Raw genomic sequence first — 16,413 nt, 5'->3', positions numbered from 1 at the left:
TACACTTGTGCAGCAATTTTGGGAAAATCTGGGTGACAAAGAGCAGCCATGGGAAAGTGGGAGCTAAGGCTCAAAGACAGGTGTGAGGGTAGAAGAATTCAAAGAGCCAGAATGAGATTAAAGAGAGGTGACCCATGGTACGAAATACCTCAATCCAGTATCCACTGATGTGCAAAACTGAAAAGTTGTATATAAAATACTAATATGCATTCATTATATCAATGCACTCTGAGACTTTGTAACCCGCCCATTATTTTATCCACTATATTTTAGACCCACTGTTTGAATAACACACCCTGAAGACCTAAGTTTCTGTTTGCAAACAGATACGGTACCCATATGTGTTTGTAAAGGCTCTGAAAGGGAAACTAGTCAAAACCAGTCACTCCAGAAACTTGGAACTTATCTAGAGCCTAAACTGTTAAGGGTGATCTGTAAACATGCTTAACTGCTATCTGAGAAAACACAAACCCAAATAAACCTACCAGAGCAGGCAGGACAGTCTCTGCTGAGCAAAGAGTCTACTTGAGATTCTCTCTCTTAAAAAAAAAAAAGAGAGAGAGATTCTCTTTCTCCTGCTGCCCCTCCCCCCTTCTCACGTGCTCTTGTGCATGCACTCTCCCTCTTAAAAATTTTTTTTGAATAAATAAAAAATAAACCTACCAGGGCAGTAAGATGACATGTAATGTAACCTAACTGAATGTGTTAAGTGTTCACTGTCTTATGAACAATGTTGTCAGAAAAAGGCAATACACTGGCAAAAAAAATTTTTAAGGGGGAATGTGCTGGGAGAAAACAGACTAAACTAGACAAACCAGATCATTCACTCGAGCATTTACTGAGAGCTTTCTAGGACTATAGACCAAGCAAGACAAACAGGATCCCAGTCCTCAAGGAACTTAGAGATTGACACAGAGAAACACATTAAACATAGAATCCAGAAAACAATTACCAATATAATACGAGATGATGGAGAAGTACAGAGTGCTAGGAGAACATATAGAAGGGAGAATCTAGCCTACTCTAATCTGAAGATCAAGGCAGGAAGCCAAAAGTCTTTGGTGTGGGGATGTGAGGAATGGGAATGAGCAGGTCAAGACCTCATTTCAACAGCAGTCTACTCCCTGCTTTGCTCCCATTCTTGCCAATCTTCTGATTTAAAAAATATAGCTTGTCATAGAAATTTCTAGAGTAAAAATTGTGCTGACAAATCAGCATGAGTACGAGTGCAGATATATTCCCATTAAAGATCGATAAATTAAATACTAGTTTACACAGCTGTCTTTTCTGAGTTACTAGGATCCAAACAACTCTGGATATACAAGAGCTCAGGTCTGCAAAAATGAGAACCTAACCCCTAGATCCTATTAACTGCCAGTGACAGGTGCTAGTTGGATGGTAACTAGCTGACTTTCCTAGAGATCATTTTGTTCGTCCTCTCAAACTGCAAAGAATAGTCGGTTTGAGTCTGGATTCTAGGCCACGATGGAATTTTTCCTATTAGTAAATAGGAAAGTTTCTTTATTTTTTTTTTTTTAATTTTTTTATTTGTGATAGTCAGAGAGAGAGAGAGAGGCAGAGACACAGAGAGAGGGAGAAGCAGGCTCCATGCACCGGGAGCCCAACGTGGGATTCGATCCCGGGTCTCCAGGATTGCGCCCTGGGCCAAAGGCAGGCGCTAAACCACTGCGTCACCCAGGGATCCCCAATAGGAAAGTTTCAAGTAGTAGATGACAAAACGAAATTGGTACTAGAGAGCAATGGTGTGGTTGCTGAACTACACAGAACACATGCAAGTCCAGAACCAAGGATGACAGGGTAGGTAAACTGCTAATCAGGTGATGGAGCCTAAAGTAGATGAGGGCAGTAAAACCAAAAGAAAAGGCCTGTTAGTAGAAAAAAGCCAGGACTGGTAACTGATTGGCACAGGGTACAAAAGAAAGGTATCAAGGGGTGCCTGGCTGGCTCAGTCGGTAGAAAATGTGACTCTTTATCTCAGGGTTGTGAGTCTGAGCCACACGTTGGGTGTAGAGATTATTTAAAAATAAAATCTTTTAAAAAGAAAAAAAGAAAGGTATCAAAAACTTGAAGGCAAATTTGAAACTTGCCTTACCACGGGTATTTTAAAATTCTGACAAAGAACTGACAAAGTAAATTCTCTTCTTTAACAGTAACGATATATTGGGGCGCCTGGGGGGCTCAGTTGGTTAATCGTCTGACTCTTGATTTCAGCTCAGGTCATAATCCCGGGCATGAGGGACTGAGCCCCAAGTCGTGCTCGGTTGGGATTCTCTCTCTGCCTCTGCCCCTCCCCACCCCCTTACAGGCACACATTCTCTCTCTCAAAAAGAAATCTCTAAAAAAAATAAAAGTAACAATATGCAACAGAATCTCTGAAAAATCAATAAATGTCTTTGTACTGAACATGCTTAGCATTATAAGCTGAGTTCTAGAGAAAAAATTCTATTTTCTCCCCTTTTATGAAGCAGAGAGGCATCAGCAACCAGTCAAAACTCTACCACAACCCCCATGTATCCTGGTATCCTTAGTCTATCAATAACATCAACACATCACAGAGGTAACTGCAACACAGAGTTTTTTGCTGGTTTGCCTTTGGTTGGCTAATTTTCATAAGTATCATTCTGTGATTATAAATGAAAAAAAGAGGCTATAAATTCTTCAAAATTACTAAATATGTATTTTTAACATAAATGATTCGTTATTTGAGAAATATACTTTCTTTAATGTTTAGGAATACCTCCAGCAAAACGCAGTCATTCACTCATTTATCATGTGCTAGTTAGTACTGGTGAGCTTAGAGTGTAAGGACAAAACACAGTCATCATATAGCCAGATGTAAGGATAATATCCAACTTGACAAGTGCTTATGAAGGAGAGGTACCCAAGGCAAGAGATTACAGAATCAGGGAGTATGACCTAGTCGAGGAGGTCAGGGAAGGGAAGGATTTCTCAAGGAAGTGATTAGGCTGAAATGTGAAGGATCAAGAATGGAGTTAACTGAGGGCTAAGAATTGAAAACATACAACCAGAAGAGAGGACAGCATGTGGGTTCACATGGTAAGAGGTAACACTGCCCTCTCAAGGGACTGAAAAAGCCAAGAGTGCCAGAGTACAAAAACCAAGGGTTTGGTAAGGGAGGCAACTGGCATAGCATGCAGGGCTCCCAAGCCTATATTACGGATTTTGGTCTTTGCCCTAAAAGATTAAAGAAGATAGAGATTTTTAAATATCTAAGGTACTTAATAGAAAAACAGGGCAGCCTGGGTGGCTCAGCAGTTTAATGCCACCTTCAGCCCAGGGTGTGATCCTGGAGACCCGGGATCAAGTCCCACATCGGGCTCCCTGCATGGAGCCTGCTTCTCCCTCTGCCTGTGTCTCTGCCTCTCTGTGTGTGTCTCTCATGAATAAATAAATAAATAAATAAATAATCTTAAAAAAGAAATAGAAAAACACATTTACTTTATTGAAAGCTAATGTTTAAGGGGACGGGAAGAAACTAGAGTGAGTAGGGGAAGAAGAGGTATGGAAATAGTATCAGTAAAAACTGATGAATCTTTTGAAAGGTCTGACTGTGAAGAGGAGCAAGAGGATAGTAACTGGAACAAGGCATGAGATCAAGATCCAAAGAAGAGGCTAGTGGAAAGAAAGGGAGCAAGAAGAGATGTGAATATCCGAGAGAGAAAAGGTAGTAGGGAGAAGGGCATAAGAGGTGGGATTTAACTCAGACAAAGGGAAACCGGTGAAAACGAGTATAGATATAGATCCAGGTTTGTAGGTTTGAGGGTGGAAAAAAAAAAAGAGAGTGCATGCCTACAGGCTTCTATTTTCTCTGTGACTAGGAGGCTGAGGGATCAGCTGGAAGACAAGATTTGAGGAATGTGGAAAAGTCTGAGATAGTCACTGCCGTGAACAGGACAGGGGTGACCAGATGGCCACAGAAGGCCTGTGTCAATCAATGGCTGCTTATCAACAAGTCTGTATGTCTGCTCATCTGGGATGACAACAGGTCACAACACCAATAAATCATGCCGCTGAATCTCAAGCATAGGTCTTAGACCCTACAACCTCTATTTTTTCCCTGTCTACGATAAGATATTTGGCTTTTTTTTTTGGGGGGGGGGGGAAGTAGGAAAAAAGAACTAACAGAATTTGCTATCTTAAACATCTTCAAGGGTAGAGTTCAGTAGCCAAGGGCATCACACTGTTGTACTACAAACATTCAGAATTTTTTATCTTGCACAAAAGAAACTCTGTAACCCATTAAACAACTCCCCATTTCTCCCTTCCCTCTGGCAGCCAACATTCTGTTTCTAGGAATCTGACTACCTTAGGTATCAAACATAAGTGGAACCACACAGTATTTATCCTTTTTTGGTTTTTTGGCCGGCTTACTTCACTTAATACAATGTTCTTAAGGTTTATCTATGTTGTAGCATGTGACAGGATTCCCTTTTTAAGGACAAACAACATCTCGTAGTCCGTATACACTACATTTTGTTTATACACTCATCCACTTATGGACATTCAGGCTGCTACCCTAGGATGTTTAATTAAATATACATATATTCTCCTGACTCCTGGCTGTGAAAAATGATTCCTTTCCGTGTTGTCGATTACACACTCCTGTCACAAGGCATTATACAATGTATACACTCTTTGCAATTGTTGGTAACTCCTTTTCCTCTTTCCTCCAATGATTTATGTTTAATGACAGTAACTTGGTATGTACTAAAGAATAGTATTTAACCACACGTGTAACATGCAAGCCTTGTTTTTAAGATTATATCTGGGTAGGGAGATTGGGACAGCAGTAGTAAGAGTATAACTTCATGGGCAGCCCGGGTGGCTCAGCGGTTGAGCACCTGCCTTCAGCCCGGGGCCTGATCCTGGAGACCCGGGATGGAGTTCCGCATCGGGCTCCCTGCATGGAGCCTGCTTCTCCCTCTGCCTGTGTCTCTGCCTCTCTCCCTCTCTCTGTTTCTCATGAATAAATAAATAAAAATCTTAAAAAAAAAAAAAGAACATAACTTCATGACCCGCATTCATATATATATGAAAATCTGATGTAATAAAATGAATTAGCTTGTGCTTTAAGTAGTTTAAACACCTGAGTCTGGCTTACGACCATTATTACCCTATAACCCTCAGTGATGTTACTTAACTACCCCCAAGTCTTTTTTCACCAGTCTGTAGACTGGGGTACTTAATAGCAGCTTCTCCGTAGGTGTGCAAAGGGGATTAGATGAAATCATGCAAGTGCAACAGTCCAATGCCTGGGGACATATCAGAGGCTCGATAAACATAATCTTTTATCATTTTTTTTTTTTAAAGGTAGGACAGAGTCACTGAAATGGCTAGATTTGCAGAATTCAGATTTCGACTTTACAGTAATACCAGTCCTATGGCAAGTAGAACCAAGCACTCGCACCCCTCCCCCAACCCCACCCTCGCCCCAAAAAACCCCAAAACACTGCGGGGGGGGGGCGGGGGACAGGAAATATTACTCTTGAATGACATTCTCTACCAGTATGTCATAGACACGCTGCTAAAACTGAATCCAAAAAGCTAACTGTATGTCACTGAGCTGGAAACTGCGTTTTGTTTTGTTTGGGGGAGGGAGGGGGGATTGTGTTTTTAAGCCCAGCTCCGCCGCGTGCAGGGCTGAAGGCATCCTCGCCCCGCCCATGAGGCGCCGAGAGTCTGGACGCCGCAAACGCACCCACTCCTCCCAAAGCCTCAGGGGCGGCACCGCCCAAGGCTGAGACACCCCCCTCCCGGCAGGATGCACCCCGACTTCCAGGCCCCCTCTCACTACCGTGTCGGATCCGCCTACTCGGAAGTGCGCGTTCTCAGGTCCTCCGGCCTCACTGCGGGGAGATGGGGGGGAGGGGGGGCCGCTGGACCAAACCCCCCTGCCTCCCTCCTGAAACCCCACCGTGAGGGCTGGGGCGGCAGCACCGAGGCGCGCCATTCAAACCGGGGAGGGCTGGGACTCTAGGCCCAGAGCTAGGCCAAAGCAAGCACCATACCCACAAGCGAGGGCCTGCATTGCGAGGAACCTCACGGCACCTCGCACTAAAGGACCAACCTTCGTCCTGCCCAGCAAGTTCCCCCTTCTGCCGCGGCCGCCCTTACCCGAATTTACCGCCAACAGCGTCGCCATCTTGGAGGCGCCCTAACGGAGCCCTCCTGCCGCACGGAAGCCCCAGGAAAGGGCGAGGCTGCCCGACGCGATGCCTGAGCAGAAAGGTAACACCCTGTTTCGGAGTGGCACTCTCCACACACTCAGAGGCGGAAGAAGCCTTGAAAGGCGGCTGTAGAAGAAGAAGACGAAGAAAAAAAAAAAAGCTGCTGTACGTCACAGGCGCCAATTTTCGCCGCGATCGGCTCATTCAAATTAGGCGAGGGCAACCGGTTCGGAGACCGGAGGGCCTCGATGTGACGTCAGTCGTGTAGTGGATTCTGGTCCTTGTAGTTTTTTTCCCCAATGATGAGTGACGACATCAACAGAAAGATGAGACTGATTATTGAAAATTACGCCTATTAAAAAAAAAGAAAATTACGCCTATTTACGATATAAAAGCCGTAAACTCAGGTCATTATCTCCATATCAAGTTACACCTTCCTTGCATTTCTCTCTGAGGAGTGGAGTGAGGTGTAAGGTATACAAATCTCAAAAAGCTATTTAATCAGTTACAAACTAAGTTTTCATTACATTTCAATATGGCAAGTGTATTGCATCAACATTGTTGCATAGGTTGAAACAAATCTAAGTGAAACAAATCATGACTTTTGTTACATTTGTCAAATGTATACAAAAGTAGAATAATGAACACCCAAAGTTCAATTCGCGGCCTTTACTCCACCCCTAACAGGGAAGATTATTTTGAAGACCTTTCCAGACAGATCTCATAAATACCAAATATTTTTCTACCTAAGCACCCTCAAGTAGCTGGATCTTTTTCTTTTTTAACATTATTTATTTGAAAGAGTGAAAGAAAATGAGCAGATGGTGGGAGCAGAGGAGAAGGGGAAGCAGACTCCCCACTGAACAAGGACCAGACCTGGGGCTGGATCTCAGGACCCCAAGATCATGATCCCAGCCAAAGGCATACATACACTTCACTGACTGAGCCACCCTGGGACCCCAAATAACTGGATCTTCTTTTTTTTAGTTACTGAATTTTAGTTTGCAAATTTTCCAACTAAAATATAGTCATTACCATTTATTATTCTATGCCAGATGTTTATTACCAATTTCACATTATAGGATAATGTACTGATTATTATTATATCTCATTTAATCCTCAAAACAACCCTATTAGGAAAATGATGTTAATTATAGCTGATTATCTTAGAGATGTTCCCTCTGCCTTACAATCCCAATTTATCAACTCCTCCAACATTCCACTGAGGTTGGGAGGAGGTAAGGGTTTATATATTTTCTACTTCAGAGTTGGAAATCAGAATTACATAATTTAGGCACAATCAGAGCAGGCATGTTCATTCTTTTGAACAAATTGTACTGAGGGATACAATGTACATTAGGTGGGAGACAAAGGTCACTGACAATTCTTTTTTGAAAGTCATTGTTACATAGATACAAATGCCAGACTACCATCAAAGTTGTTTTAAGGAGTGGAGGGGAAGAGAAAATGAAAAGGCGAAGCGATATTTCCTGAAGTTTAGCACGAAAGAGAGAAAAGTACTGAGCAGAAATTTGGCAGACAGTGGCATTTAAAGATTTTCTTTCTCAGGACGACTATTACAAGCCCCCTTCCCCCCCACCTCCGTAGGCCCACACACTTCCCTCTCAGAACACTGCTTTACTTTCTATGAAGGAACACTTCAACCTCCTGCAACTTCCCCTTACCCACCACCATACTTACAAGGATTCTTTCACAGGTTCCTCAATCCATAGCAACTGAGATATTGACATCATAATTCCCCTAAAACTGTTCTCAATATGGTCACAGATAATCAATTGTCCACCCCATCGGCACTTTTCTGAATTTCTTAGAAAATTCTTTTCCCCCTTGACTTGGGGTGCATCACCCCTGCTGGTTTTCCTTCTACCTTTCTAGTTTTTCTTTTGAAGTTTCCTATATGGACTTCTCTTCCTCTCGCCCATTAAATGTAGCTCTTTCCATTGTGTCTCTACTTCTTCATCCTACCTGCTTTCTCTGGGAAATCCTACTGCTTTGTACTACCATCTGTTTGAAGACGAATCCTGTATCTGAATCTCTAGGCCAGTCCTCTCTCCTGGCAGATTTGCATATCCAGCATGTCTATTCCACATGTCTATTGATTGCTACACAGCCAACTCAGAATCAATTAATGAATCAATCCCAAACTTAAATGAACAACAAATTAGGGTCAACAGATTAGGGAAGGGAGGGTAATCCTAAAATTACTACTTTCCTCCTAAAATTCTGTCACCTGTATCCACTTGACTGCCAAAGTCAGAAATGTCAGAGTCAGGGATCCCTGGGCGGCTCAGCGGTTTAGCACCACCTTCGGCCCAGGGCGTGATCCTGGAGACCCAGGATCGAGTCCCACATCGGGCTCCCTGCATCGAGCCTGCTTCTCCCTCTGCCTGTGTCTCTCATGAATAAATAAAATATTAAAAAAAAAAAAGAAATGTCAGAGTCCTTTCATATGCTTCCTTCAACGGCGACATCTGACTCATTCTATCTCAAAGATATTTCTAGAACCCTTACCCTTTTTCTTTGCTCTGTTCCCTATGCCCTTGTTCTTTTCGGGTCAAGCTTCTTATAACTTATATTTTGCCATAGCCTCTCACAGATCTTCCTGATTTCCACCTCATCCTCTCCTCATGGACCCCAAAGTGATTTTCTTCTTTCTTTAAGATTTATTTATTTGAGAGACAGAGAGAGACACACACATGCACAAGTAGGGATAGGAGCAAAGGGAGCAAATCAGAAGCAGACTCCCCACTGAGCAGAGTCCTATGCAGAGCTCAATCCCACAACCCATGAGATCATAACCTGAGCCGAAATCATGAGCAGAATGCTTAACAACTATGCCACCCAGGCACACCCCCCCCCAATGATTTTCAAATACACAAATTAGAACACGTACTTACCCTGAGCAAAATTCATCAATGCGCCCTTATCCAAAGATATTTGAAAACTTCTTAGCAAGGACCTCATGCCACTTCCTAATCTGGTTGAGCCTCTGTCTTCAATCTCCTCACCCTCACTCTTCCTCAAGTTCTCTTTTTGTTTTGATCTTTCTGAACTATTTTCTATTCCTTCTATCCCCCGTACAACATGCTTCCTTGTACCATGTATGAATGAATGTCTTTGCACCTCTTGTTCCATATGCCTGGAATGCCCTACCCTCCCTTCCCTAGTCTGTTGACCACTCACTAAACCTCCCAAATATAACCCATTTCCAAGTCTGATGGCCTGTGTTAATGCTGCCTCTCTGATGATATCTGTGATTACTCAAACCAATTCAGGGGACCAATTCAAGGGTTTCTTTTCCTACATTACACTATTAGCCACTCCTATTACAGTCCTATGCGCTGTGATGACTATGTCTCCACTAAAACTGTTAGCTTCTTGTGATAAACTTTTTTTTAAAGATTTTATTTATTCATGAGAGACATAGAGAGAGATGCAGAGACATAAGGCAGAGAGAGAAGCATGCTCCCTGAGGAGAGCCCAATGTGGGACTCGATCCCAGGACTCCAGGATCATGCCCTGGGCTGAAGGCAGGTGCTCAACCACTGAGTCACCCAGGCATCCCTTGTGATAAACTTTTAAAGGCCCCCAATGAATCACACATCCCTGGATTCAAGCTAGTATGTAAGCATCTGCCACACTGAATTTGGGTGGGCCTTATGACTTTCTTGGGCCAAAAAAAATGCAGCGGAAGTGATGTTGGGCAAGCTCCAAAGATTTAAGAGGCATTGCTGCTTCCACTTTTCCTCTTTTGGTGCCCTGAACATAACATAAGGAGACCTGAGCTTGCCTCCTTGAGGATGAAAGATCATGAATAGAGAAGCTTAGCCAGTCTCCAGCTGTTCCTATTACCCCAGCGATATGCCAGATATGAATAAGGCCATCTTAGATCCTCCAGGCCTAGCTGAGCCACCAGTTGACTATAATTGGGTAAGTGAGCCCAGCCAGATTTCAAAATTGTGAGCAAGTAAACAGGTATTGTTTTAAGCTACAGTTTTGTGGTTTGTGGTTTGTTATATTCAAAAAACAACTGATTTGGGACACCTGGATGGCTGAGTTGGTTAAGCGTCTAACTCTTGATTTTGGCTCAGGTCATGATCTCAGGGGTTGTGAAATCAAGACCCACGTTGGGCTCCACCCTGGGCATGGAGCTTAAGATTCTCTCTTTCCCTCCCCTCCGCCTCTCCCCCCCAAAACAAACAAACAACAAACTGATTTAGAGAGAGCAACTATCTCTTCTCATATTTATGCTTCCTGCTCCTGGCTTGCAGGTACATCTCTGGCTAGCAGGTACAATTCAGAAAAAACAGTTTGCAGAACTTGGTGTTTCCATGATCTACTGGAAGAAAGAGAGCACATATAATAGTGGTTAAGAGCACAGACCTTAGAGCCTGGCTTCCTGGGCTCAAATTCTTCTTCCTGCATTTAGTGAAGCCCTCCATAGAGAATCAGTTTCCACATCATTAAATGGGGATGATAATATTAGTACCCTCATGGAAGAATTTTTAAGAAGTTTTTTGTAAAGTACTTAGAATGAGCCTGGCACAGTGCTATGTGCGTGTTTGTTGAATAAAGATCAATTATTTCTAAGGCAAAATAAGTTCTAAATGGAGGTATAGTAAATTACTTAAAGCTAGTTTAGCCAGAAGGACACTGCCAGTGTGCCTGGCTGGCTCAATCAGTAGAACATGTGACTCTTGATCTTGGAGTTGTGAGTTTGACCCCCCACATTGGGTGTAGAGATTACTTTAAGAAATCTTTAAAAAAAAAAAGTAATACAGGGTGCCTGGTGGCTCAATTGGTTAAGCATCTGCCTTCAGCTCAGGTCCTGGGATCCGGCCCTGCATCAGGTTCCCTGCATAGCAGGAAGTCTGCTTCTCTCTATCTACTCCTCCTTCCTCATCCCCTCTCCTCTCTTGTGCTCACTTTCACTCAAATTAATAAATAAAATCTTCCATAAAAAAGTGTACTGTGAATGTGGAAGCATATAGCAGTTAAACAATGTATAGGGTTCTCTGGGGTTAGGGGTAGGACTGTGCCCCAATCAAATAAATCCATTATTTGTAACCTCTCTCACGGCTCCAACTATTTGAGCTTGAAATGTATATACAAAGTGCTTAGAGAACTTAAAATAAGGACAGTTATTTTTTATTTGGAGTCTGAGAAATGAAAATTAGGTAAAATTACACAACGGAGGTAGCACCTTTTTTAAAAAAATTTTTATTTATTTATTCATGAGAGACATAGAGAGGGACTGAGACAGACAGGCAGAGGGAGAAGCAGGCTTCATGCAGGAAGCCTGATGTGGGACTTGATCCTGGGACCCCGGGATCACGCCCTGAGCCAAAGGCAGATGCTCAACCGCTGAGCCACCCAGGCTTCCCCGGAAGTAGCACTTGAATGGAGAGATGATAGGATTTTACTGAGTCATGAAAGTGTATGGGGACAGGAAATGGGGAATAGAACAGTGAAAAAGTAACAAAGTCCAAAGTTTAGTGTTTAAAGAGCTGCAACAACTTCTCTGGACAAGGCTTAGAAATTCAGATGAGTTTCCAGTTCTATGATTTTCCACATCCTGCCCAGTGGAGGACCCCAGACATGAGAGATTCATTGCCATGTGTATGTGTTGACCCTAGCCAGTGGCTGGTTCCTAATTGGCAGGTGCAGAACCACTGGCCTTGAAGTACAAGTGGTCTCTGGTGGAATAGGAAACAAATTTGCCCTAGATTTCCCCCTAGAGATGCACAATTGCAATGCATCAAGTAGGTTCTGTAGAAGAGCTTCCCCTTTATAGGCTGCATCATCCCAATAGCCTCGTAATTGGTCTTCCTGCCTCTGATCTCTTATTTCCAACTCAAATTCCACACCATAAGCAGAGGGATCACTTCATCCTGTTCCCAACACCATTCACATCCATGTCACTGGCCAGAGCGGAAGTCCAATTCTTAGAATGGCCTACAAGGCTGTTCATGATCTGGCTCCTACAGGCCTCTTCAATTTAATCTTACATCTACTCACTTATGCTCTTCTTCAGTAACTAGTAAGTAACTACTAAGATATACATTCTTGGGCAGCCCAGGTGGCTCAGAGGTTTAGCACCGCCTTCAGCCTAGGGCTTGATCCTGGAGACCTGGGATCGAGTCCCACGTCGGGCTCCCTGCATGGAGCCTGCTTCTCCCTCTGCCTGTGTTCTCTGCCTCTCTCTCTGTGTCTCTCATGAATAAATAAAATAAATAAAATCCTTTAAAAAAATGATATACATTCTCAGCTCCTCCAGCTCCCCAATACCCTTTATCAGTGCAGCCCCCTCCAGCTACTATATCACATCTTCCTTCCCTCTGAATCTTTGTTGGCACTCCCTTCTTAAGCCCCTTCATCTGGTTGGTCCTCTCAGGAAAACATCTTCCCCCACCCCACTCTCACCTGAGGCTAGATTAAATGCCCTCCTGTAGGGGTACCCAGGTGGCTCAGCTGGTTAAGCTTAAAGCATAACCTGACTTCGGCTCGGGTCATGATTTCAGGGTCCAGGGATCAAGCCCTGTGCAGGCTCCCCACTCAGTAGGGAGTCTACTTGTCTCTCTCCCTCTGCCCCTCGCCCCACTTGTGTACACATGCTCATGCACTTTCTCTCTCAAAATAAAATCTTTAAGAAAAAAATCAAATAAATGCCCTCCTGTATTCTTCTATAATGTATTAGAATTTTCCACAACTTTGTCCCTCTGGACTGAACGCTCCACCCAGAAGAGTAGAGGTACCAACAGGTACCCAATAAAGGTTTGCTGAATGACTAAGGGTGAGGAAAGATCATGTCACTGTCTTCTACCCATTGCCAAACTATTGTGGACTCCTTGAAGACAGCCTCATAAACCACTAACTCTCTTGCAAGCCCCTGAATACTCTACGATAAGAAAGCCAGGTCTCTCTTTCCCTGATGTATGGACTACCAGCACAGACCTGAGAGGATAGGGTACTCCATATTTCCTTTTATGAAGAACACCAGGGCTCCAGCTAAAGAACTAATTAGCTCTGGTTTTCATATCAGTATGTGTTGGAACTTGGTCCCAACAGAAGGTGCATGACACAGAACTGGAACATGAGTAGTAGTGTAAAAGCACTGAGTGAATTTTTTTAAAAAAAGATTTTATTTATTTATTCATGAGAGACACAGAGAGAGGCAGAGGGAGAAGCAGGCTCCCTTGCAGGGACCCTGGGATCATGACCCAAGTCCAAGGCAGATGCTCAACCACTGAGCCACCCAGGTGTCCCTGGGTGAATTTTTTTAACCTGCTCAGGAGTCTGGATTGTACCCTGGGAATTAGCAGGGCGAGTGTGAAGTGACTGAGGAAAGCAGAAATCTGACACGGCATTCATCCCATCAGAAGAAACTCCAAGAGAAACTATGTACAAGGAACAAGAAACCATTAATTGAAATAAACTGCACTATTCAGGATGTGATGTAAACGCAGAAACAAAGGACAATAGGAAATATTCTCTAGTGCAGACAAACTAAATACATTAGAGAAAAGAGACTTTGAGAAAGATTCCAGATTGACACAAAGATGTTGTGTGGGTCATTTCTCTGCTTCAATTCGGCTTAGGGACTTTCTTCAGTGGTGGGTATTTTGTGCCTTCTCCTCCCACTTCTGGAACAGTTGAGATTCAGGAAGAGAGTGATAAACAATGGAGGGTGAAGCATGCTGGTGAAGTGGAGGAGAGACTTTTAAGACAGGTTGCCCAGAAATCTAGATTCCTATTTTGCCAGGGACTTATTGTGGGATAGTGAGCAAGTTATTCAACCTCTCTCAGCCTGAGATTCCTCATCTATTAAAATAGATTGGAATGCTGTGAAGATTCAGTGAAATAAAATATGAATTTAACATAAAACACTTAACAGACATTCTGCTGTAGTAATAAAGATGATCAGACTAAAGAGTAATGAGAGTAAAATATGGAGATTAAAGGAAAAAAAGAGCCATGGAATAAGAGCGTCTGATAATGATGTATGAATGCGGTACTAATAATAGTTTAGCATCAATGAATTCTATAAATGAGACTCCCACAGTGGTATTAACTCAACCATGTTGCACAACCCTATACATATTAAATTGCACATTTAATAAGCACATAAGTAGTAAAAGACTAACCACTTTTAAAATTATGTAGAAAATTGATATGGCTGCAGGAAATCAGAGTTGAATTTACTGTGATTTTTAAGATTTCAATCTCCAGCCAAAAGTGTGACAACCACAAAACAAGGAAATCGTTTTAAAAATATAACTTAGGGGGGAAAAAGGTACTCACCGGCATTGAAATACTGTTGCTTCTTGGTTTCTAAAATTATCTCTTTATAGTACCTTGAGCCAGGCTGGGTACTCATTATCTTTTATTGTGATAAAACATAAATAACCTAAAATTAACCATTTTAAGTATACAGTTCTATGTCATTAAGTACCTAGAACAGTATGTAATATCCCATGGTAGGTGATCAATAAATATTTGTTTAATGACTGACCATACAGGAGAAAAAAGTGGCTTAGTATAAAAGGCAGTTAGATTGAGAGAGAAAGAAGATCAAGAAGGGTCCAAGAAAAAAATCACAAGCACTATTAGAAAATATTTCAAATTAGGGGCACCTGGGTGTCAATTAAGCGTCTGCCTTCAGCTCAGGTCATGATCCTGGAGTCCTGGGATCCAGTCTCAAGTCAGGCTCCCTGTTAGTGGGGAGTTTGCTTCTCTGCCCCTCCCATGGCTCATGCTCACTCGCGCACTCTCTCTCTAATAAATAAAAAAAACCTTAAATAAAAATAAAAAATAAAAATAAATAAATAAATAAATAAATTTTAGCAGTTTCTTTTCCATCATAAAAAGGACTCTTACTAATTATTTCTTTTAAAAAAAGATTATTGGGCAGCCCCAGTGGGGTGGCGAGGCGGTTTAGGTTTAGCGCCGCCTGCAGCCCAGGGCGTGATCCTGGAGACCCTGGATCATGTACCACGTCAGGCTTTCTGCATGGAGCCTGCTTCTCCCTCTGCCTGTGTCTCTGCCTCTCTCTCTCTCTCTCTCTCTCTCCCTCTCTCTCTCTATCTCTATGAATAAATAAATAAAATCTTTTTAAAAAATAAAAATTAAAAAAGATTATTTATTAGAGAGAGAAAGGGAGTATGAGTGGGGGAAGGAGTAGAGGGAGAAGGAAAAGCAGACTTGGGAGCAGGGGGATGGATTCGGGGGTCTTGATCCTGGAACTCTGGAATTGTGACCCAAGCCAAAGATAGACACTAACCAACTGAGCCACCCAGGTGCCCCTCTTACTAATTCTATGTTACAAGGAGTAAATGGCAAAGAGAATTCTTTTATTTTTAAAAGATTTATTTGTTTATTTATTTATTTGAACAGAGAAAGAGAGAGAGAGAGAGAGAGAGAGAGAGAGAGAGAGGCAGAGACACAGGCAGAGGGGGAAGCAGGCACCATGCAGAGAGCCCGACATGGGACCCAATCCCGGGTCTCCAGGATCACACCCTGGGCTGAAGGCAGGCGCTAAACTGCTGAGCCCCCCGGGCTGCCCGGCAGAGAATTCTAGTGTGCTTACCTTACAGATACTAATAATCCAGCAAAAATCTTTGGATAGGCAGCCAAGGTCTTCTCTCCACACGACACTGGCAGTCACAAATCTAGGTCTTTTGCTTTTCTTTTCCCAGGAAGACAGACCACTCTGTTTCTGTTAAATTTTTGCTTTGTTCTGTTTTTCTTTTTCTTTTTTTTCCAGGATTAATTCAATCAGCAACCTCTTGATGAGATTAGGATACATTCGTGTCTCTGGATTGGACTTGGTTTTCTAATTTCTTTTTTTTTTATCTTTTTTTTTTTTTTTTGGTTTTCTAATTTCTATAACATATTTGTATTCTGTTTCTTAGTATTTCCTAGTCTTTTTTAAAAAATATTTTATTTATTTATTCATGAGAGAGGCAGAGACATAGGCAGAGACAGAAGCAGGCTCCCTCTGGGGAGCCTGATGAGAGACTCAATCCCAGGACCCCAGTACCATGCCCTGAGCTGAAGGCAGACAGACGCTCAACCACTGAGTCACTCAGGCATCCCGATTTCCTGTGGTCTTAATGTTTGCCTCCCCCAAATTCATATACTGAAATCCCCATCCCCAATGTGATGTTATTAGGAGGTGAATTAG

At 42.7% G+C, this 16,413-nt stretch overlaps 1 protein-coding gene across 2 annotated transcripts in view; it reads right to left on the bottom strand.

Annotated features, from left to right (window-relative positions):
• Nucleotides 1-6,312, bottom strand: part of NUP205 (nucleoporin 205) — a 79,473-nt gene extending 73,161 nt beyond the window's left edge. For both annotated transcript variants that reach the window (XM_025464130.3, XM_025464131.3), the window contains exon 1: nucleotides 6,157-6,312. In XM_025464130.3, the coding sequence (XP_025319915.3) occupies nucleotides 6,157-6,184 (28 nt within the window). In that variant the 5' untranslated portion in view covers nucleotides 6,185-6,312. The remainder of the gene's footprint in view (nucleotides 1-6,156) is intronic.
• Between the last annotated feature and the right edge of the window lie 10,101 nt (nucleotides 6,313-16,413).

This window comes from Canis lupus, chromosome 16, assembly GCF_003254725.2.
Source record: "Canis lupus dingo isolate Sandy chromosome 16, ASM325472v2, whole genome shotgun sequence".
NCBI classification, from domain to species: domain Eukaryota; kingdom Metazoa; phylum Chordata; class Mammalia; order Carnivora; family Canidae; genus Canis; species Canis lupus.
The sequence above is the reverse complement of the archived record's forward strand: the minus strand, read 5'-3'. Positions and strand labels throughout refer to the sequence as shown.